The sequence below is a fragment of the Callospermophilus lateralis genome, chromosome X (assembly GCF_048772815.1).
Source record: "Callospermophilus lateralis isolate mCalLat2 chromosome X, mCalLat2.hap1, whole genome shotgun sequence".
Classification (NCBI taxonomy): Eukaryota; Metazoa; Chordata; class Mammalia; order Rodentia; family Sciuridae; genus Callospermophilus; species Callospermophilus lateralis.
In genome coordinates, this window is record NC_135325.1 from 82,627,484 (window position 1) to 82,652,422 (window position 24,939).

The 24,939-nt window shown below is 37.8% G+C and overlaps 1 protein-coding gene across 2 annotated transcripts; it reads left to right on the top strand.

The window, feature by feature from the left end:
- Nucleotides 1-21,888: 21,888 nt before the first annotated feature.
- Tceal4 (transcription elongation factor A like 4) lies at nucleotides 21,889-24,202 on the top strand. 2 transcript variants are annotated; one of them, XM_077107202.1, is made up of 3 exons: nucleotides 21,889-21,967; nucleotides 22,529-22,600; nucleotides 22,989-24,202. In XM_077107202.1, exon 3 carries the CDS (start codon nucleotides 23,011-23,013, stop codon nucleotides 23,587-23,589), a length of 579 nt encoding a protein of 192 aa, XP_076963317.1. In that variant the 5' UTR covers nucleotides 21,889-21,967; nucleotides 22,529-22,600; nucleotides 22,989-23,010; the 3' UTR covers nucleotides 23,590-24,202. The 2 variants fall into 2 exon arrangements, with proteins under 2 accessions (XP_076963317.1, XP_076963318.1); XM_077107203.1 differs by having other exon boundaries at nucleotides 21,922-22,008.
- Nucleotides 24,203-24,939: the final 737 nt, after the last annotated feature.

The following is a 24,939-nucleotide window of genomic DNA, read 5'->3' on the forward strand; positions in this document are numbered from 1 at the left end:
CTTACCACCCAAGAATCCAGGAATTCATCAAGGCAGATTTGTTTAAGGATAAAAAAGGAAAAGTCCACAATGTAATTCTAAATATTGACAGCTACTAAAGTATTTTATTTTAGTGATTGATTTCTCTGGAGATGACTTGTAGAATTGTGTCAAGGATATTTTCTCCTTAATTTCAGTATATTGCCAATGATGTCTAAAAGTTGATAACAAAAATTCAGGCAAATGTATGTCATGATGGTTGATTATATGTCTCAACTGGCTAAGCCACAGTGCCCAGATATTCAGTCAAGCATTCTTCTAGATGTTTCTATGACAGTGTTTTTGGATGAGATTTACATTAAATTAGCGGACTCAGTAAAGCAGATTGCCTTCCACAATGTAAGTGGGCCTTAACCTTCATCTGGTAGCCTCAACAGAACAAAAAACTGATATTCCTGGAGGAAGAAGGAATTCTGTTGGCTTACTTTTCAGATTTCATCTGCAATATAGGCTCTTCCTAGTCATTAAGTAGGAGACTACCTTTGAACTCAAACTTCAACTCCTTCCAGAGTCTGAAGTCTATTGGTCTCAGAATTTAGACTTACCAACACAAGAAGCTGTGAGGATCATGAATTTGAGGCCAATCTGGGTAACTTAGTGAGACCCTGTCTCAAAACAAATAAAAAGGGCTGAGGATGCAGTTCAGTAGTAGAGAACCACTGGATTTAACCCCCAATACCAGAAAAAAAGAGAGAAAAAGAAGAAAAGAGGGGGGGAAAAAGAAGATATGTTTAAAATAATTAGGAAATGTAAATTAAAACAACAATGAGATACCACTATATCCCTCTAAAAATGGCTGGTGCTCTCTAGGTAATGGACAAAGGAACTCTCACACAGTGTTGGTGTGGGGAAAATGGTATGACCGCTTTGGAAAACAATTTGACAGATTTTTACAATGTTAAGCTTACATTTACCAATTTTTCTAGTCATTGATTGTACTCAAGAACATTTTCCCTAAAGAAATCATTGCTCATGAAAAAACATTTTAAAAGACGTTCCCATCAGCTTTCATTAAAAAAAAAAAAAAAAAAAAAAAGACTCAAGGGCTGGTGATGAAGCTCAGTAATAGAGTGTTTGGCCTAGCATGTGCAAAGCCCTGATACTGATTCTCAGCACTACAGAAATAAATAAATAAAATAAAACAAAGTTCTTAATTAATTAAAAAGACTCAAAATAGGAAAAACTCAATTATAATACAAAACGTAGTATATCCAGGTCATGGAATTTTACCCAATAATAAAAAATAAGAACTATTCATACATTCAACAATAAGGATAAATTTTAAAGTAATTAGGTCAAATGAAAGAAGGCGGACAAAAAAGAAAATAAGGAATGTATGATTCCATTTATATAAAATGAAAACTAATTTACAGTGACAAAAGATCACTGTTTGCCTAAGAATGGGGCAAAGTGATATAGAGAGGGAATCTAGAGTCAGGTAGGTGGAGCGAATTACAAAGGGGTATAAGGAAGATTTCTGAGGTGATGAGTATTTTTATTATCTTGACTTTAATACTGAATTTATCAGTACACATGTATGTTAAAACTTACTAAAGCATATATTTTAAGTATGTACAGTAATCTTTGATGTAATTAAATAAATCAGCCTGATGGTTCCTTCTATTATTATTCTCTTGTTATATTAATGGATCTGCACTATGATCAAATTGGTCCATGCTACATATAACCACAATAGAAATGATCATTTGTTATCATATGATAATAAAGTTAATGCCCATTTCCTTCTGAAATATAAGAATAAAAATATTGCATCCTAGGAAAATAATCATGATACTTAAGAGTAGCTGGTTATCTTAGGGAATGTGACCTAGTGTCATTATAATACAGCACACTCTACTTAGAGTAATTTTTATTTTTGCAAATATTAGTTTCTAGTAACTAACATTTTAACTAACATTTGGAATACTTCTTGCTTTAAAAAACTTCATTAAAAAGTAGAAAAAAACTGCAGTCCCCACGAATGAAGTATTATAATCTCAGATTGCTAGAAAGACCTAAAATTGCATATTTCCACACCCACTAGAATAATACACGATCTGTGCAGATAAATTTCCTCCCAAACTTTTACTCAACAATAGACATCTCAACCAGGAATGCAGAGTTTTTTTTTTAATGAATATGTATTTATTTATTTATTTATATGTGGTGCTGAGAATCGAACCCAGTGCTTCACACATGCTAGGCAAGTGCTCTACCACTGAAACCACAACTTCAGCCTGAGTTTTTTTTTTTTTAATCCCACCCACCAAGCAAGCAATGCTGCAGCTGTGGATACTAGATGGGTATTCTCTAATTTACTTCAGTTCTTACACACAGTTCAGTTCTTAGCCCACAGGATGAGGGTTTAATCTTGAAGACCATACCTCCCACACTTTAGATGCCAATCACAAGCCCAGGTTGTTTTGCCTGTGCTTCTGACTGGCCAGCTATAAACCAGGGTTTGCGTGATCCCCTTCTTAGGTTTGATTAACTTGCTTGAGCAGCTCATAGAACTGAGGGAAACTTATTAACCATTTTATTATTAAGGATATTACAAAGGACACAAATGTAGAAATATGTAGGACAAGTATGGGGGAAGAGACCTGGAGCTTCCATCCCCTCACCAGGTGCCACACTCCAGGAATCTCCCTCTGTTCAGCTATCCAGAAGCTCTCTGAACCCAGCCCCTTTGGGTTGTTTATAGAGGCTTTATAATATAAGCACAATCAAAGCATGAACAACTGAACAAAAGAATAAGATCTCATGCTACTAGACTGGGTGGGGAAACCTAGCAAGGTCTGTTGAGATTTTTCTTGGCCTCTCTTTAAAGCATTCCTTTCTCAATGATATGGGGCAGGGCTCATACTGGCATGAGGGTCAGAATACCTATTATCAGACAAGATAAGTCAAAGAATTTCTTTATGGCCAGCTGAAAATGCAGGCAGGCATGGTGGTGCATGCCTGTAATCCCAGCTATTAGGGAGGCTGATGCAAGATGATCAAGGCCAGCCTCAGCAACTTAATGAGATGCTATTTCAAAATAAATAAGGGCAGGAGATGTAGCTCAGTGGCAGAGTGCTTTCCTAGCATGTGTAAGGCCTTGGGTTCAATCCCCAGCACCTCAAAAAAATTGTTTTGCAAATGCATATTAACCATCATTTTCCCCAACTGAACTATTCATTGCTTTGTGACAAAGAAAGCATTCCTAACATGGGCCCTAAGGACTACTACAAACCACATACTACTGAAAGAATGAAATCCCACCAGCTAAACCTCTTCAAGGATGAGATCAAAGTAGCTTCTCTACTTTCAGACTATTTTGTTAACCTTGTGTGTGCTATTCTGCCATATACTCTTATTCAGATCTATGAACTCACTTGAGCCAGGCATTATATCTTACCAGGGATGGAAGTGTTGGGAGTCTCCTGAGCACTGCTGCCCTTCAGATCTTCAGCAGCAATCATGACCCACATCCTCGGAAAACTGTCTTCTTCAGACACCTGATATGAGCCATATGAGGAGCTTTCAGGAAAGAAACAGAATCCAGAAATCACCTTGTCTTTCAAGAGTAACTATGCCTGGTACCATGTTAGGCACTGGGTCATTGAACAGTGATATTGATACAATTCGGTAGTGATCATAACAACCAGAGGGTACCATGGGATTCTCACCATGCTTTTTCCTTCTCCTTTCTCCTTTTATTCCCTAACAATAAATTTTAAAAAAAAATTAGTTGTAGATGGACAATACCTTTATTTATTTATCTTTATGTGGTGCTGAGGGTCGAAACCAGTGCCTCACACATGCTAGGGAGTGCTCTACCACTGAGCCACAATCCCAGGCCCCCTAACAACAAATTTGAAAAGGAATAAGTGGCCTGAATTCATACAGGCATTGGTGATTCCACAAAATCCACAGGGCTATGTGCTTACAGGGTGGGCCCGTGAGAGAGCATTCCTAACCCCATTTTACAGAGGAGTAGCTAGGCTACAAAGGGCCGTTCCCCATGTTACCCTCCCGCCCCCGCCTTTACATGAGAGGTAGGTCCAGGACACCTTGGAGCAGAACATCATGCTGCCTGGTGCCAGGAGGGTCCCACGTCTCTCTCCCTCTCCATTAAGCGGGGCACCAAGTCCTACAGCGGAAATGAGGCGACTTGGGTCTGAGATCCCTTCATCTCCCCATCCCAGCGGAGTTCAATCCCCCTCCCCCCCCCCCCCCCCCCCCCCCCCGCGCAGGGCACCCACACCCTCAGCTGAGTCCAAACACCTGGAGGCGGGGCCGTGCTCTCCTCTCACCAGATCACCTCCGTGTCTTAAAAAGTCTTCTTGGTCGCCATGATGACGTCAGGTTACTGTGGTAACGGCGATCCGCAAGCTGTTTCCCCACACCGGAAATGCCTACACAAAGTCCTTCCCTCACCTTCTCTGAAAACAAACAAACAAAAAAATCCTTCCTCCTGCAGGCCACCATCTAAGAGACTGCCAATTAGACAAACTAGTCTGGGATGCGGGAAGTTGGTGGAATTCTGGTCCGGTTGTGCGACTCGGAGGATTGCAAGTTCGAGGCTGACCTCAACAACTTAGCGAGGCCTTATGCAACTTAGTGAGACCTTCTCTCAAAAAAATAAATAAATAAATAAATAAATAAATAAATAAATAAATAAAAGGGCTGGGGATGTTGCTCAGTGATTAAGTACCCCTGGGTTCAATTCCTGGTATTATGATAATAATGATGATGATGATAAACAAATAAGCCAACATATCTATTGCATGCATGTGCATTTCCACATGCATAGAAAAATTGTATGCCAAGTACAGACCAAAAACTCAAGTATGGACCAAATGTTAGCAGGGATTACCTCCAGGGAATAGAATGGAGGAATGGTGGTCAGGAAAAGAGTTTTGATTTTTACAAGCTGTGAGGCATTAAAGACACATAAATTTATAAATTTATAACCATTTCAAAAAAGCATGTGTAGGGGCTGGGGATGTGGCTCAAGCGGTAGCGCGCTCGCCTGGCATGCTGCGGCCTGGGTTCGATCCTCAGCACCACATACAAACAAAGATGTTGTGTCCGCCGAAAACTAAAAAATAAATATTAAAAAATTCTCTCTCTCTTTCTCCCTCCCCCACTCTCTCTCTCTCCCACTCTCTCTTTAAAAAAAAAAAGCATATGTAGAAGATATTCTAACAAACAGTAGGGTACAGAGGAGAATAAAATTTATATTCAATATCCACTCAAAACACATTTATCTAATTCTTTGTTCTATTAAAACTGATATAGAAATGTTAATTAGCTCCATATGGTTTATGATGTAAAAATGCAAAAAATAAAATCATGGTTAGTGGGATACAGCTTAAAAAATTTAAGTAAATGTGATCTATGTTCCTTCCAAGCTATAGCTCATCAAGGGAAAACATTATGCTCTGGTGAATAATAATATATCTTGAATAACATGCAAATCGTCAGGAACCATGGATTGATGGGTATGATTGTAAGAGGGAAAATGGCATGGGGAAATATGGAGTTTTTGTCACAAAGAGAACCAAGATTTCTAAATATTTTAGCTTGTTTCAGAACCATACAAGGATACTGGAGCCATATGTCTCAGTGACTTTTGCCCTCATCTAGTGGGACTGATTGCTTAACTGGAACACCAGGAAGGATAACTTATCCCTCATCCCTCTTCTCCTCAGGCAATACATTCACTTGGGAAAATAATTAAGAGAGTCCCACCATCCAGCCCCAAGTCCTGCCGTGTGTCCTCATCACCACTGTCACCAGGCCCATATTAAGTTTCTATAGTGAAAATCTAATGTTCTGTTACTTCAGGCCACTTTACATGGATGCGCCACTCCGTTCCACTCTGCGTATAGCATTTTTACCATCAGAGTCCAAAATTTTTTTAGGTTGCCAAAAACAAGCAGGATCACATCTGTTTGAAAACTTTCCAGTGCCTTGCTAGAGGTCAGAAGGTAAAATTCAAACTATGGACCTTAACCTGCTGGGCCCTGTGTGCTCTGGACCCTGCTTTCCTTTCTATTCTCATCTGGAGCCATTCTTCTCGCATTCACTCTGCTCCAGTGGCCTCCTTCCATCCCAAATGGGCCAAGCTACATCAAACCACAGAAATTCTGAACATGCTCTCCCCAATGCCTGCATTGCTTTCTCCTCTTGCCATTAAAATGTAATTTCTCAAAGGGGATTTCTGGGCCCTCCTCCCATCTATATCTCCAAATATTCTCTAGGATGCTTGACTCCACTCCATATAATCCATTTGAGCAAAAGTGCTTGACAAAAAAGGAGAAATCAAGTAAAGAAAATGACAGAGTAGCATAGTAAATATTCAATCTAGATACCACGCTCCCATTAACCTGGCTCCTGGTGTAATCCACCTTAGTAGGTGAGGAAAGGAAAGAGGAAATGATTCATTCAAGATGCTGTCAACAGTGAGGGCTCAGGCACTAAGATTTGGTCAGAGTTTCTGACTCTTCTTTCAGTGTCCCTTCCCAAAGACCCACAGTCATCAAGTGCCTCATTTTTCTGGAGCTCCAAGAAGATACTGACTCTTAGGTTATGGACTCACCTGAATTACTGAACCCAAGAAAGCAACAAAGAAGATACAAACTTTCAATAGGAAAGACTAATCTTTTTTCTCTTTCTCCTCTCCATCATAAAACTCATTCTAAAGCATTCTTTTTTAAGTTTTGTTTTATTTTTACTTGGCAAATAATAATTGTACACATTTGAGGAATATAATGTAATATTTCCATACACGTATACAGTGTGTCTTGATCAGATCAGAATAATTGTCATATTCACCAACTCAAACAATTTTATCATTTCCTTGTGAGAACATTCAAAATCCTCTCTTCTTGCTATTTACAGATATGCAATATATTACACAACAGAACACCAGAACATTGAACTAATTGGTCACTTTCCACAGCATTCTTTATCACAGAAATGACCTTGAACCTGTCATATAATATGTATTATTGTATTTATTTTCCTGCTTCTTTCAACTTTCCCAAAATGCTAAGACACAGTGATGATCTTGAGGTTAAAATAATATTTCTTGGGCTGGGGTTGTAGCTCAGTGGTGGAGTGCCTGCCTCACACAAGTGAGGCACTGAGTTTGATCCTCTGCATCACATAAAAATAAAAAAATAATAAAATAAAGGTATTGTATCCATCTATGACTTAAAATGTTTTTAAAAAATAAAAAAATAGGGCTGGGGATGTGGCTCAAGCAGTAGCGCGCTCACCTCGCATGCGTGCGGCCTAGGTTCGATCCTCAGCACCACAAACAAACAAAGATGTTGTGTCCACCAAAATCTAAAAAATAAATATTAAAAAATTCTCTCTCTCTCTCTTTAAAAAAAATAAAGATAAAAAATAATAATATTTCTCTTAGAAAGAATAAAGAGAAAACAAACATATACTGCCTATGTGTTCTAGATATTCTATTTAGTTAGTATCAGGATTCCTTTTTTTGCAGATTATAAGAACAAGGCACTAAGAGGCTAATTATGGGTTTCAAAGTCACACAGTTACTAAAAGAAACAGCTGCTATCATAATTGCCATGTGTTTGACTCAAAGACCTGTGTATGGAACCAAGCACAGAGCCTCCTATTTCAATATAAAAAGTGGAACAATAGGACCTCCTATACACAAATGATTGAATATGATCTGGTACATCAACTTTGCAAAGAATTTTGGTTACATTTATCTGGTAACGCCTCAAATGGATCCACAGTTATATATCCAGAACATATGTGCACAAGATCTATATAAGAAAGACCTCTGCACCACCTTTTTTAAACATCACAAATTTGAAGACAACTGAAATACCCACAAACAGATCATTCTGGATAAAAAATCATACTCCAATCATGCAGTTGAATACAATATATCAGTAAAATGAATAAACTAAAGCTACAGCTATTAAAATATAGATGAATCTTAGAAACAAAATCTACATCTAAAAATAAATATTTTAAAAAACTACAAGTTACACAGTACCATCTATTTAAATAGGTTTACATATACTTGTAGACTTTTTTTATGAAGTGTTATTAATAGATAGACATTTAGAATCTATTCCAGACTTACCCAATCTTTTCACTTGATATTCTCTTGCTATATATTATTACTGAATGTTAAATATACTCATGGTAAGTTATGTTCCTGAATTATTATATCTCAAGATATTTCCTTTATAAAATGTTAATCTATTTTTTGTAAAAATATATAACATTCACTGTTACCAAAAGTAGGCATAATAATTATCATTTATACACATTTTGTCTTTAATTTTGTGGATTGGTTTTATTGCCTTTATTGCTGCAAAAACAAACAAATTTCCTGTCATTTGCTTTATTCTTCTTATAAAATCATCAGTAATTTTAATTTAGAAAATTGCTATCAATAAATTAACCACAGTCATTTTAATTCTCTGTCACCTACAAATAGTTTTTGCTTTACTCTAATGCTTGCCTGAAGACTCCACAATCAGCAACAGGCAAATTTGTGCCTTCAATAAACTAGGACTGTCTTAGAGCCCTGTGGAAATGGATGTCACACAAATGGCAGGTTGACAGATTTGGCCAGTAAAGAAACAATGGGTTTCTTTAGTGTTTTACTTTTATAGACAATAGCTCAGTGGTAGGGTGCTTCATTAGCATATGCAAGGTCCCTGGGTTTAATCCTCAGTAGTGCCATAAAAATACAAAATAAAAATTATAGGATAAGTAGCCAAAGGTCATACCCTTTGGCTCAAATACCAAATACTCTTGTCCTTTGCATTGGGCAAAACAAAACAGGCCAAATAACTGCAACATGGATGATAGGATATTCTGTTTCTGACGAGTCAAGTTTGTCCCTCACTTAGAGTTTTATAAGCTGCATCCGTACCCCAAAGGAATGAGGCAGAAAATATCACACTCATCAGAACTCAAGAGGCAATTAGAAACTCTCATGAGTGAATCAAGTGAGAAATGGTGTGGTGATAGCTGCACAGAAAAATGCCATACTCTCGTGCTCTAGGAGGACCAAGAGGCACTCTTGAGCAGTGGTTCAAGCCTTGGCTGGATTGCCTATGCTGATACATGCAAAGTTGTTAGAGTGCTGAAAAGGAGTTATTTCCCCCAAAGGAACTATGCTACTCATGTCAGCTCACAGACACTTGAAAGGACACATTCATGGGTACTGGCTTCTGAAGTTACTAATGGACCACAGACTTGCAGAATTCTTTTTAGTTGAGAAGCAGATGCACTTGGGAAATTGCTAACCCAAAATCCAGCAGAGCAAGAATTAACTCCACAGGATTGAACAACCTGATGAAGAATTATTGTATGGTGGTTTGGGGAATATTGTTGATGTTTTAATCTTCTATATTCTGGATATAAAATGCAGCTCTGTCTTTCTTATACTATATTGAACCCATAACACTTTAGTAAACTTGGCATCTGTAAACTGAAATGAAAAATTTGCAAATTAGACTTGTTCTCATTGCCTTTCCACCCTCTATAAAATTCAAAAAAATTGAATTGGGTATTTTTATTTTTCATGGAAATGTAATTATCTGTACAGATTCCATAATAATCTGTCCTCCATTCTACCAGGATTAATTGGCAAACTTGTTTATGCAACTAAGATCTTCCCCACAATGTCATATTTGAGAATGATACTCATTAAAACAGGCATAGTCAGCTATAGTTAGAGAATTAAAATTGACATTAGAGGACCCACTGAGGAAAACTGGCTTGGTACTAGGTTTACATGGTCCCCACATATAGGTGAGAAAGTATGGTCATTGTTGACAGGATAGGAACACTGAGATAGTTTGGAAACTTTAAGAAGAAACAATTGACCAAATTACATATATTGCAGGTGAATTATGGTGGGACAGTTTCTTGGCTTTCCTTCGTAGCCCTGAGATAAGCAAATAATAAGAGGCTTTCAAAAATCCAACGTGAAAAACCCACAGCTAACATAATAATCAATGGAGAAAGCCTGAGTTTTTTTCCCCTTTAAGTTCAGAAAGAAGACATTTGGAAATTACATCCAGGACAATTAGACAAGAGAAAGAAATTAAAATGCGTCCAAATTGGAAATGAAGATGTAAAATTATCTCTGTTTTCAGGCAAAATGATCTAATATAATATTGAGAAAAATCTAAGGATTCCATTAAAAGGGGGCTGGGAGTGTAGCTCAGTGGCAAGACAGAAGCTTAGCATGCATGAGGCCCCTGACTCTTGTCTCCAGTGTGTGTGTGTGTGTGCGTGCGTGCACACACACACACACACACACAAAAAAAAAAAATTCCATAAAAGAAATGCTAGATGGGCGTGGTGGAGCACACGCAAACTATTTGGGAGGCTGAACCAGCAGGATGGCCAGGTTTGAGACCAGTGTAAGCAATTTTACCAAGACTTCTGCATAAAAAAAGAAACAGAAATATAGATAAGTGGAATAGAATAGACCATCCAGAAATAAGCTTTCACATATATGATCAATTTATTTTTGATGAGGATGCCAAGATTATTCAATGGATTAAGTACAGTATTTTTAACAAATGTGTTTGGAAAACTGGATATCCACATGCTGAAGAATAAAGTTAGACCTTTCCCTTACAGGATATGCAAAAATGAATTCAAAATAGATCAAAGACCAAAATGTAAAAGCTAAGACTATAAAACTCTTAGAAGAAAACCTAGGAGAAGGGGGGATAGGAAGGGCAGCAGAATAGAATACATTATGATTGTTGTGTGTATATAGGTGACTCTATGACCAGTGTGATTCTGCAATCTGTACAATTAGAAAAATGAGAAATTATATCCCAATGAATTAAATGTATGAATTGCCAAGATCATTGTAATTTCATGTGTAGCTAATAAAAACAATAAATTAAATTATAAAAAATGAAAACCTAGGAGAGAAGATTCATGACATTGAATTTGGCAATGAATTCTTGGATATGATACCAAAAACATAAGCAATAAAAGGTAAAATAGATAAATTGGACTTCATCTAAATGAAAAACTTTTGTTCATCAAAGGACACTATTAGCTGAGTAAAAAAACAACTCATTCTTGGAACAATGATGCATGCTTCTAATCCAAGTTATCAGGAGGCTGAGGAAGGAGGATCACAAGTCAAGGTTAGCCTCAGCAACTTAGCAAGACCCTCACTCAAAATAAAATTTTCAAAAAAGTGGTGGGGATGTAGCTTAGTGTTCCTGGGTTCAATCACCTGTACAACACACACACACACACACACACACACACACACACACAAATAGGTAAAAAACATGAATGGCTATTTCTCTGAAGAATATATAAATATAGTCAATAAGCACATGAAAAGATGTTCAACATCAATAATCTTTAGGGAAATGCAAATCAAAACCACAATGAGATATCAGATCAGACCCATTAGAATGGCTAATATAAAAAAACAGAAAATTAAATATGTTGGAAGGATGTGGCAAAATTAGAACCCTAGCACATTATTGATGGGAATGTAAAATGGTGCAACAACTATAGAAAACCACATGAAAATTTCTAAGAAAAAATAAACATACAAATAGTATAGGATCCACCAAGTCTACTTCTAAATACATACATTAAAGTATTAAAAGCAGGGGCTTGAATAGATATTGTATGCCAATATTCACAGCAGCATTATTCTCAACAACCAAACTGGAAATAACCCACGTGCATATAAAGGGATAAAATGGATAAACAGAATATAGTATATACATATAATGGAGTATTATTCAGCCTTTTAAAAGGGAATAAAATTCTGATACATGCTACAACTTGGATGAAATTTAACAATACTATGCTAAATAAAATAAACCAGACACAAAAGGACAAGTACTCTATTGTTCACGTCAATAGACTTAAAGATAAGAATCATATGATCACCTGAATAGACACAGAAAAAGCATTTGACAAAATACAACACCCCTTAATGTTCAAAATGCTAGAAAAAAAATAGGAATAACAGGAACATGTCTCAAAATCAATAAGGCTATCTATCCTAAGCCCCAGGCCAATATCATTCCAAATGGAGAAAAACTGAAGGCATTCCTTCTAAAAACTGGAACAAGACAGGGAGGCCCTCTTTCACCACTTCTATTTAACATAGTTCTTGAAACACTGGCCAGAGCAATTAGACAGACAAAAGAAATTAAAGGGATACACATAGGAAAAGAAGAACTCAAATTGTCACTATTTGCTGATGATATGGTTCTATACCTAGAAGACCCTAAAAGTTCCACCAGAAAACTTCTAGAACTAGTAAATGAATTCAGCAAAGTAGCAGGAAATAAAATCAACACCCACAAATCAAATGCATTTCTGTATATCAGTGACAAATCCTCAGAAAGGAAAACGAGGAAAACTACTCCATTTACAATAGCCTCAAAACAATAAAATAAAATACTTGGGAATCAATGAAAGAGGTGAAAGATCTATATGATGAAAATTACAGAACCCTAAAGAAAGAAATCAAAGGAGTCCTTAGAAGATGGAAATATCCACCTTGCTCTTGGATAGGAAGAATTAATATCAAAATGACCATACTACCAAAAATACTATACAGATATTATGCAGTTCCAATTAAAATCTCAATGACATTCCTCATAGAAATAGAAAAAGCAGTAATGTTTGACTCCATTTATATGAGATATGTAGAGTAGTCAAATTAATGAAGTATAACTGTGGTTATCAGGAGCTGGAGAGAGGGAGTTTGGGAAGTTATTGTTTAATGGGTAGAGTCTCAGTTTGGGAAGATTAAAAATCTGGAGATAGGTGTTGGTAATGTTTGCACAACAGTGCTAATATATTTAATGTCACTATACTGTACACCAAAAATTGGCTTACATGGCCAATTTTAAATCATGTATATTTTATCACAATAAGAAGTATGATTGTAATGAAAACTCTCTGCAAAGAAAATTAAGAAGAGTTACATAGTAAATTAGCATTTCCAATTCATTTATGTAAATAATCAATGCAATTCTAATGGGTTCAACCTTATTTTGTGGTCAGGAATAACTGTTTTTTAAAATTAATGTTTATCAGAAATGGAGAGGGATGGGGTTGTACCTCAGTGGTGGATTGCTTGCCTAGCATGTATAAGGCACTAGGTTTGATCCTCAGCACCACATATAAAAAATAAAGGTATTGTGTCCATCTACAATTAAAAATATTTTTTAAAGAAATGGAGACTAGGGACTGGGGTTGTGGCTCAGTGGTAGAGTGCTCATCTCGCATGGAGGAGGCACTGGGTTTGATTCTCAACACTACATAAAAATAAATAAAATAAAGGTATTGTGTTCATCTACAACTAAAAAAAAATACTTTTAAAAACTTTTTTTTAAATGGAGAGACTGGGGCTTGGGTTATGGCTCAGTGTTAGAGCACTTGCCAATCATGCATGAGGCACTGGGTTCAATCCCTGGCACCACATAAAAATAAACAAATAAAATAAAGATATGTGTCTATCTACAACTAATTTTATTTTTAATGGAGAGACTAAGCCAGGCACTGTGGTGTATGCCTGTAATCCCAGTGACAAGGTAGGGTGAGGCAGGAGGATCCCAGCCTCAGCAACTTAGTGAGACTCTCAGAAACTTAGTAAGACTTTTCATCTCAAAATAAAAACTAAAAAGAGTTGGGAATATAGCTCAGTGGTACAGCACTCATGGGTTCAATCCCCAGTACTTAAAAAAAGGAGACTATAGATTAAAAGTGTTTTTCAATGGAAAATTATGTGTTATTTATAGAACACCCTCCTAGATGTAGGATTCTGATTCTATGAGAACTATCTTATAACTCTGTAAGAGGTAAATTAGAGCATTGGAAATAACCCTTGTCTATAAAAATGCAAATAAATATTGTTTGTCAACAGGAGAAAGAGATGCCCCTCCCCTCTGCTGGGGAAAAACAACTCTGAGAAAGGGGCTAATTATTTTCAGTTTAAAAACAATGGAGTTTTAAATTTTCATGTGGTCATATCTGTCAATGTTTACTAGATATCAAAACTGAGAAATTTTGATATATTTTTTATTTTAATTCATTTAAAGTCTACAACACAATATTCATTTCATCACATAAAACTGTATTGCACATTCACATGAAAAATGTATTTTCAAAAACAGTCATGATTTTTTTTTAAATTGAAAATATCTTTCATATCTATCCTAATAGAAGTTTGCTGGATTCTTATATCAGTTCGTGCACTTAATCTGTTGCCATACCATGAAAGTTCACCTAGAAAAAATAATCAAAAGAAATTACTCTTTAGTAAAGTAATATAATGTAACATTATCAAGCAAAATCTAATTTTTAAGCAAATGGGTTTATAGCTCTACTAAATTTGATATTATTTAGTTTGTTATACAAATATTTTAAAATTATCAGGAGACCACAATTCAATAACTAAATTGCGTTCAATTTTACTGGAATAAATTTTTTTTTCAGAAAAACCTATGTGGCTCAGAAAAGAGTCATTGGTTTGGACACAGCATGCTCTTCCTGGGCAGCAGGATCTCCAGAGATACAGGCTGTCTGTATCTCTGGAGATGATGGTTGAGCACTTGGTCTGGTGGGGCAGGTGGCTACTGTTGTTGGCAATGCACTGAAGATGTCAATAAGAAAATAGTTCATGATATACATGACATCTAATGAAAAGCAAAATGAAGGTGAACCTGCATTAGAAACTTTTAGACATAGATGGAGTAACTTGTCTTGGCAGCATCTTTTCACATCCTCCCCTTCCGTTTTTTTTTTTTTTTTTTAATGTCTAATTGTCTAATGTCTTTCTTAATCTCCCCCTTTTTGATACTGGATATTTAATCCAGGGGTGTTTAACCACAGAGCAACATCCCCAGCCATTTTTTTTTTTTTTTAGTTTTGAGACAATGTCTCACTATGTTGCTTAGGGCATTTCTAGGTTGCTGAAGGTGGCTTTGAACTGTTGATCCTCTTGTCTCAGTCTCCTGAGCCACTAGGATTACAGGCATGTGCCACTGTGCCCAGCTCTTAAAGCATTTCTTTTCCTTTAAATATTTATTTTTAGTTGTAGTTGGACATAATACCTTTATTTTATTTATTTATTTTTATGTGGTGCTGAGGATCAAACCTAGGGCCTTGCACGTGCTAGGCAAGAGCTCTACTGCTGAACCACAGCCCCAGCCCTTAAAGCACTTCTTGATAAAGACAGATTTAGAAGAATGGTCAGCCATGATGTACATATTTTTCAGTAGCTTGGAGTTAAAGGGGATGCTGATTAGTGAAAGGGTGTTGCTCATTCATAGGCCCTGTAGTCAATCGAAGTCTTGCATACAATGTCTGATTGAATGAAATGCAATGAAGCCATTATCCAATTAGAAGGCATGGAGTATTCAAGCATACTGAAAGCTTCCTGTAGGCTCCATCATGAGCACTTTGAAGATGCCATCTACAGTACTTAAATTGCAGAAATTTTAGCTTCAACTCCTTGAGAGAATCTGACCTCCTTAACCATGGTCCATGATGCCCAGAGAAATGACACTGGCAACATTTGGGTATTTGTCGAACAACACAAACTCTAATGTCATCCAGGGTTAAGCCACTCTGGCTTAAGCAGGAACTCTCTGATATCGAGGAGGAACTCCTGGAAAACAAGAGGCTTGGCTGACCGGCCACTGCTTCCAATTCTGATGAAAAACCTCAGTCATCAGAAAAAGGGAAAAATGGTGAAATCAGTCTCCGAACACAGAACACGGAACAAAATAGGTTTATTAAAATGTAAAATATCCTTAAACATTAAACGAGTTTAAAATTGTTTCCTTCACAACAATCTTAGGTCCTAGGGAATAAAAAACCCTAAACCATATAATTTGTGAACAAATGTTAGAGTATAAGAGCTCTTGGCTAAAAACAAATATTAAATGACACATCTAAGTAGTCTCCTTAGGGAGAAAAAGGGGACAACATGGGAAATATTCAATGTAACAATGATCTCTTTCAAATGTCTATGATAGTATGTCTGAAAATATTGATTAAAATATATGAATTTGTGGGGGAAATTAACCAGAGAAATTAAACTCACCTTCTCCCCTAAAAAGGGACTTAAAGACAAAGAAAATGGGAAAAACTGAGGTAATCATTGAGTCACTATCTCAAATGGCCAGGCTTCGAAAAGTACTACATGTCATAACATTAAAGAAGAGGGTTTTTTTTTCCTGTTAATTAGATGATGTCAGATTATGAGGGAAAAATCTCACTTTTATTTGAAGAAAATAAAATGTGAAGAAAGCATGTAAGAAGAATCCTGAGCACTCACATTCATAAATAAAGATATTAAAGTCCTATTTAAAATATTAACAATTATGTCTGGAGTCACAATAAAAGATTAACCAAAAAGGACAAATCAAGATCCATCAAAGAATACAAATATGTATTAGTAAAATACAAATAGAATTCATGTGATGAATGTTAAAGGACAACGGAAAGTCTTCAGTTACTCTCAGTACACACTTTAAATTCCTTTGTTAATATGATGAAATGGATAATGTTTGTTTCATGGTGAAATTGTAGCATTACCATCAACAGAATCAGGACTAAGTGATAATGAGCCCTATCATCAGGACTATTATTGATCATTAACTGGTATATTAGTGGTTTTTTTTTAAAATAAAAGGCCTTGAAAAAGGATTTTATTGCAAAGAAGAACTAAAGAAAACCTATCACAAAATCATTTGCAAGTAAATCCCCTAAGGGAGTATCACATGACTGACTCACACATTTGTAATAAAATTTTGTGAAACCAAAGGCTTTTTTCAGAGCCTTGTATGTGTCTAGATAAAGAGCTGCCACATGCTTGGAGGCAACAATAATCCATTAAGTCATTTAATTTATATCATACTAATTGGTGCTTCAAAGTGCCAATGTGTCAGTATGCTAACACAAACATTTTACCAAAGTTATTGTAACATATTGGTCTTATACAGATTATATTACGTGAAAAGGTATTTTAATATATCAAATCCATTAGGATAGTCATAGTGTTTTGGCCATTTTTGGCCATTAGCAAAAGAAATAAAAAATGCACCATAATTTGGCTGAATGTACAGGGGTAATTAAGACAGATGAATCTTTTAAGTAGAGAAAAACATGAGGTTTGATGCTAAAAGACCAAAAGGGCCAATTGATACATCTGATTATTAACCTGGTGGGAAAATGAGGAACAAAGAGACTAAGTGAGCAGTCATGCTTTAATTTTCTGTTTTATGAAAAACATTAAGAGAAACAGCTTTAATGGATGCAAGTAATATATTGAAAACAGAAGCCTGGCAAAAATAGTGTTTTGGAATAAAAAGACCATAAAATATATATATATATATATATATATATATATATATATATATATATATATATATATATATTTTTTTTTTTTACTATATAATGGAAACAAACAAATAGTACAGAAACATAAATTTTAAAATGTCAAGAAAAAAATTACCAAGCTCCCTTGACTTTGAAATTACTATTCTATTTCATTCAGATTTATTAAATTCTATTCTTTTCCAGTCTATAATAGATCAATTCTAAAAACACAAATCTTACAATTTTTGGCTGGGCACAGTAGCACATACCTGTAAACCCAGTGACTGGGGAGGCTGAAGCAGGAGGATCACAAGTTTGAAGCCAGCCTCAGCAATTTAGCAAGTCCCTAAGCAACTTAGCAAGACCCTGTCTCAAAATAAATAAAAATAGAGAGAGCTGGGGATGTAGCTCAATGATAAAGCACCCCCAGATTCAATCCCCAATGTGCACATGCGCACATGTGCACACACAAATCTTTATGACCTGCAACTTGAAACTGTGCATGACTGAACAATGAGAGAAGCCAATTACAGTAGTTCATGTTCCACTTTCCTCTGGTTCAGTCAATGAAGGACTTGCAGCCCCTGAGCCACAGATATTGCCCAAAGTGTGAGGAGGTGACCCAGGATGATCAAATAAGAGCTTTCATGGGAATGCTCAACCTTTGGTAGAGAAAATTGGTGTGTCATTACCTGTCATTAGATTATTGCTTAATTGTGAAAACCTTTGCTTCCAATAATGGTAATTTAAGCATATGAATCCAGGGCAAATGTCCAACGTAGTAGATATCTCTTGTCTCTTACATCTTAATTAAGAGAATTGGATGTCTTAGTCCATTCATGCTGTTATAGCAAAATACTTAACACTGGGTGATTTTTAAAGAACAAAAATTAATTCTTACAGTTATGAAGGTTGGAAGTACATGATCATGGTGCTGGCAGTTTTTTGTGTCTGGCGAGACCCCAGTCTTTGCTGTATCCTCACTTGACAGAGGGCAAAAAGGACCCAGATATTTCCTTCCAGTTCTTTTATAATGTTGTTCACAACATTCATGAAGCCAGAGCCCTTGTGGACTAATCACCTCCTAGAAGCTCCTTAACATGACTGCATTGGGGACTGTCTAAACATGAATTTTTGAGAAGACACAATTAAAACTGCAGCACATAATAACCAACTAAGGACAAGAAGAAGGTGGGTATGTAACTCATTGGTAGAACATTTGCCTGGTGTGCTTGGGGCCCTAGGTTTGATCCCCAGCACAAGAGCAGTGGGGGTGGACCAGGTGACTTTATCCTCCCCTGCATTCAAGCTATTTATTTTTGGATTTTTGTTTTCATTTTTGAGCATGTTTGTCTAAAAATAAAACTTACCATGTTATTTTGGCAAGATGAAATGCCAGACACCAGTTTAATGGTCAATAAAGTGGGGTTATTCCAGATTGATTGTGGTAAGTTATTCCTGGATATGAGAAGAATGAGGGTGGTGTCCAGAAGGAGTGTGGTATGGGGAGGAGGAAGCTTGAAAAATGCCATTCACCCACATACACTTCCTTCCTTCCTTCCTTTTTTTTTTTTTTTTTTTTTTTGGTGTGTGTATGTGTCCAGGTCTTGCCATATTACTGAGGTTTCCAATTCCTGCAGTTAAGCAGTCCTCCTACTTCAGCCTCCAAGTACCTGGGACTACAGGTACACTCCACTGTACATGGCTTACCCTTTTTTTCTTGTTAGGAAGGAATTTAAATATAAATCTCACATCACTCTCAAGTTCTGACCAACCCCTGAGGAGGACATTAATGGAGCATGAAAACATGAAGACTCCTGCTTATTGGGTCATCAATCCTGCCCTTGCATCCAACTAAGGGTTGAAACAGACAAGTTTTGTCCATCATGGCCTCTGCTGTTACCATGAAATTCTTTTTCAAAATTTTTTTTAGTTGTAGTTGGACACAATATCTTTATTTTATTTATTTATTTTTATCTGGTGCTGAGGATCAAACCCAGCATCTCGCACATGCTAGGTGAGTGCTCTACGGCTAAGCCACAACCCCAGCCCCCCAAATTAGAATTTAACTGCCTTTGATTCCAAGATTTTCCCATGCAAAGGTGAGTATGGATAACAGTGTCTCCCAGTAAATGAAATTAGGCAGAGAACATATGATTTGGGGTATGAGACAGATAAGTTTGTTCTAAGTCTTCCAGGGTTGACAAACATACCATAAAATTGGGAGTTTAAAAGTAGACCTGTCTTGGGGCTGGGGCTGTAGAGTGCCTGCTTTGCATGTGTGAGGCACTGGGTTCGAGCCTCAGCACCACATGAAAATAAATAAAGATATTGTGTCCATCTACAACTAAAAAAATTTTTTTTAAAAGTAGACTTGTCTTTAATGCTATAAAATTAAGACAACACACCAGGAGATAGGAGGATGGGAAGTCATTTCAGCCTTCAAAGACTATGTGATCATAATAGATTTCAGAAAGACAAAATCAAGAAAAATAAGATCATTAAAACGAAACACACTGAGGCAGGGAAATGATCTGCCCTCCTCTAAGATCCAATTAGAAACTTTCCCAGGTAAGGGCCAAATTCCTGGTGGTAAGGGATAAATCCAGACATAAATTACTCATTAGAGTAACCTACATTTACCCTTATTTTCTTAGCCTAGTAAAAATCACATGCTGAAGTAGGAACTTAAAGTGGTAGTAAGACACACACTGATTGAGGAAGCATGTTAAAGAAAACCCCAGGCACAGCTAAAACTCTTATTTCTATGTGTAATGACATTAAGAGACTGGGTCTCATGCCTATCCTGCAGATCCCATAAAAGCTGTAAACCTTCATTTTTTTGTTGGAGTCAGCCTGGGATGACTGTCCCCCATGTGCCACCTCCCTTACGCTCAAGTGTAAAAATAAAAAGCCTTGTGTCTGTGCCAATGTGCCTTTTTACCTGACTCATCTGATAGAGAGCACAAGAACCCTCAGAGTTGGTAACAGGCAGACCTGATACCTGACCAGGTATTTTGTCACATACCACTGGGAATTTTGTCTTAAAAACAAATAAGATATGTAATTATTGTGCTTGTTGAAATAGTTGGCCTGGCATAATGAATTCTATTTCTTCTAGGAACTGAAAGTCCTTTCACAGATGGATCCTCTCAGAAAAGTGAAGGGACTTACCCAATGTGTTATATCACTACTGGGCTAGATTGAACACTAAGACCCAGGTTGATCTGAATCTCACTTCAGTGTCTGATCCATCAGACACAGCATTAGCTTTTAGGTGTTTGAACCTATTAGATGATCATAGAAACTGTGTTTTTCTGCATTAACCTGCTTGATAAGAAAAAAGTTAAAATAAATGCAAATGTACTATTCATTTGCATAAGTTACCTTAATCTCTACTTGAGTGACTAATTCAAATGATAATATATAAGTACATTTTTGTTCTAACAAACTCCAACAGCTAGAGGTGTCAGCCATGAGGTTGAGTTTTGAGGGCTGCTTCTGCTTTTCTCTCTGCCTGCATTCTTTCTTGTGTCCTCAAACCAATCTAATTTTGACTCTGCAGGTATATGGTTTTGGTGAGCAGGGGGGAGGTAGATGGATTACAATGAAAGTATTAAGTGTTATATTTATCTCATATTATTGTTTGTAGCAGTAATTTATTCATTTAACTTTTAATGCATTAAAAATAAAAACAAAACAACAAAGAAGGAAGACTTCAGGAATGATCTGACCTGAGTTTGTTTCATGGGGAAGCAAGAGGAAGGCCAATTACAAGTGGGGCATCCTGTGTTAACGGTTCACATTTGTTATTTTTCTTGTTTGTCAGTGACAAGGAATGGAAAGTCTGGAAGTTCATCAGTATTTAAATCCTGAAGATTGCTACAGAGGCTGTGATTTGGCTGTCTGGACTGCTTGCTGCAAATGTTGTGAGTTAAAGTTCTATTGTCATATGGTCTGATCATTATCCCTTATACATTCAGTTTCTCAGGAAGATAAATTAATCATTCTTTTATTCAGCTTCAAATATAGTTTCATTTTTTTATTCATGAGAAAATATTTCTGTGTGTCAGAAAGAGGAGAAATTTCCATTATTTGGGGAAAATGGTCTAATTTTTTTCTAAATGCTGTAGTCAACCCTCCATACAATATTTAAGCATTCATTCCATTCAGTTGGCTGGTATTCTTGCAACGGTATTTAAAAGCAATATTGTCAAGTCTCCTCCCTCAGACCGCCCAATCTCCCCCCACCACACACACAAAATAAACCCTTGTGGTTTTCATTAATATTCTTTTTTGACCAACTTCTCAACAAGAGGAAAATGACAAAGGGGTTCAGAGAAGTGAGGGGATACCTGCTCAAGAAAAGTGGGTGGAGAGCAGACGTCAGTTAGTAGGCGGGGTGTGTCGAGCTCCAACTCTGGGGCTGGGAAGTTCACGTGACCTGCCAGTTGTGGTGCCCGCCCTTCTTCCCTTCGGTGTTGCCCGGGAGCCATCCGCTCCAGTCAGGTCTCCTAATTGTTGCTTCAGCTTCTTTCAGGTCAGCGTGAGGGCGTTGCACCCTGCTAACGGGACCCCAGGGTGGGTACCGACGAGGGGAAGGTTGGAGGTGGGGTTTGGGTGACGGGAAATTGGCCCGAGCGTAGATAGAGATGGCAGTGGGAAAACATTGGCTGAGGGGGAGCAAGCAGCCTGTGGGCAGAGGGTAGAGAAGAGGAATACCCCAAGTATTCTTGCCGCATTTCTAGGCACCTCCTCTGCCCTCCGTCCATTTTGGAGTCTGAGATGGTGGGCCGGTAAAGCGCCTCAGCAGTGAGATATGGAAATAACCCCCTCTCTACCATTCCGTACTTAGAGGAGAATATTGATTGCGAAGGTGGGAATGCAAGTTGTGTCCAAGGCAGAAGGACACGCAGACCCAAACGTAGTTTGGAAAACATCGTAGTCTGGCGCCCGAGGCTTGAAAAGAAATGGCGGCTGGGGTGCGGGAGGGGGTAGTAGAGGGGAAGGTTGGGTGAGGAGGGCCTAGATTCAGGATAGGGACCCGAGTCCCAGTCAATTCACTGAGACCGCCTTCTCCGCCTCCGCGTCTCCTCTGCAGGTCTGTGCGTCTGTTGTTCCCAGCGCTCTGCGTGACCTGAACAGAGGAACAACCCGCCCAGGATTCTTGCAGGTGATTGCGGGGGGGGGGCGGGGGCGGGCGGGCAGCACGGACTTGGACCCAGAAGGGGTGAGAGTGCAGAGGACATGGCCTCAGGCAGAGTGTGGGGCCTCTCCGCCCGCCCCCACCACATGGAAAACACGCACCTTGACACGCTGAAGCAGCGTGGAGAAGGTGGCAGGGCTTGCCAGGGAGTGGTTGGCTCGCTGTGGGGGAGGAATCTAGGGTAAGGGGTCTTCATAGGCACACTTGGAGGGCCGGGCCAGTTTAGGGGAACCCTCAGAAGGACAAGATGCAATGCCCTATGGACCTGCATCGTCGTCCCACCCCCATCCCCATCCTTCACTCTCCCAAGTATCCTCTTTGTCTTCTCTTCTCTCTACCTCCATTCCCGGGATAGGAGAGGTAGAGGAAATCCTGTCATGGAAGAACTTCACAGTGAAAATGAAGGAACACCTTCCAACAAAGGAAAGAGGGAAAATGAAGAGCCACAGGATGAAGAAAAGCCAGAAGAAGCCTGTACTCTGAAAGACAAGGAAATATTAGAAAACGAGGAAAAGACAGCAGATGAGGAAATGCTGAATGACAAGGAAAAGCCAGAGAGTGAGAGAACAGCAAAAGAGGAAGGAAAGCCAGAAAACAAGAGAAAACCACAAGAGGAGAGAAAGCCAGAGAGTGAAACAAGGGCTGCAGGAAAGCGCCCCGCTGAGGATGACATACCCAGGAAAGCCAAAAGAAAAACCAACAAGGGGCTGGCTCATTACCTTAAAGAGTATAAAGAGTCCATACATGATATGAATTTCAGCAATGAGGATATGATAAGAGAATTTGACAGTATGGCTAAGGTGGAGGATGACATGAGAAAAAGCAGACAGAAATTAGGGAGGCTTTTGTGGATGCAAAGAAATTTAGAGGACCCTTTCTACCCAAGGGGCCCAAGGGAATTCAGGGGTGGCTGCAGGGCCCCACGAAGGGACCTTGAAGACATTCCTTATGTGTAGTATCCCTAGCGAACATTTGCCAGGTCCTGTGCTTTAATCTTTTACTAATTCTTTCCTTTAGGCATCCCTCCTGTTACCAGCAGCCCTTTGACCCACCTGCAACATTCTATGTGTCAGTAGCAGACTTTCATTCACTGCATGGAAAAATGTTTATAGTTCCTTTGTAAATCTAAACAAAACTTGCAGAACCCTATATATATGGCATCAACCCACTTATGTAAATCTACAAAGATATTTACATAGTAAACTATGTAGAGAAAACAACTTTAAAGTTGTATTCACTGAACAATTAACTGGTTATTTGTGGTGATTTTCTGTTCTTTTTTGTTTGTTCATCTCCTAAAAGAGATTAATGTTGTCATAAAATTAATAAAAGAAAATATCAGGGAAATAATATGTAACTAATCAAAAAACTGTCCAGTAAACTTATAAAGGCAGTGGCGACATTAAAATTCTGTTATCAGGATGTAAAATAATAGATAAAAATTGTGTTACCTCTGGGACTCCATTCTGGAGCAATTTAATGGTTACTACATGTCCATTGTTGTAAAGGACTGTATTGTCATCTATGAAATGGGAATAAAACTTGTCTTCCAGGATTGTGTACAAAATTAAATGAGGTATTGAGTATTTTGGGCTGGCTCCTACCTTTTCTGCTGCACTAACAGAACCAATACTAACAGATACTTGGTGGATACTGAGGGAGGTCTCACAGGTCTCATCCATGTCCAGAATAAATCCAGACAACTGAAAGGTGAGTACCAGTGTCCCCTGGGTAGTATCATGTCTCCTGGGTTTGTACCTCTTCTCATGGAAACTTAAACCTCCCTAAAGTCCCTTCTGCTGGTGGTGGGCTGGAAATGATTAACTAAAGCAACTCGGTGTCCCAACAACAGGGTGGAGAATTTTTCTTTACCTACAACAGAGTCACCTTAACCCAGATGGGTACCCAATTGTCACTTGGGTCTTGATGCTTTATAAAGTTCATATAAAACACTCCTTTCCATATTTTTTGTTGATTTAGTTGTCTCCTCAGGATTTAGATACTGGAGATTGAGCCAGGAAAACAAATCTGAGACAGCAGATGCTGTGCTATTCTCACCTGGTAATCTCCTATCTGCTGACATTATTTTTCCCTTAGGAATTGTCTCCCAGGAAATTCCTGTTAAGCCCTACCTTACCATTTCAACAGACTGTTCTGCCTATGTAATTTTTTGCCCCCTGGATTTTCATTAGCCTTTTATTTGCTTACAGTGTTTTTCAAATAACCTTTATTTTAGGACAGTTACAGATTTAGAGAATTATTGCAGTGGTAATATAGAGTTTCTATATATTCCATACCCAGTATCC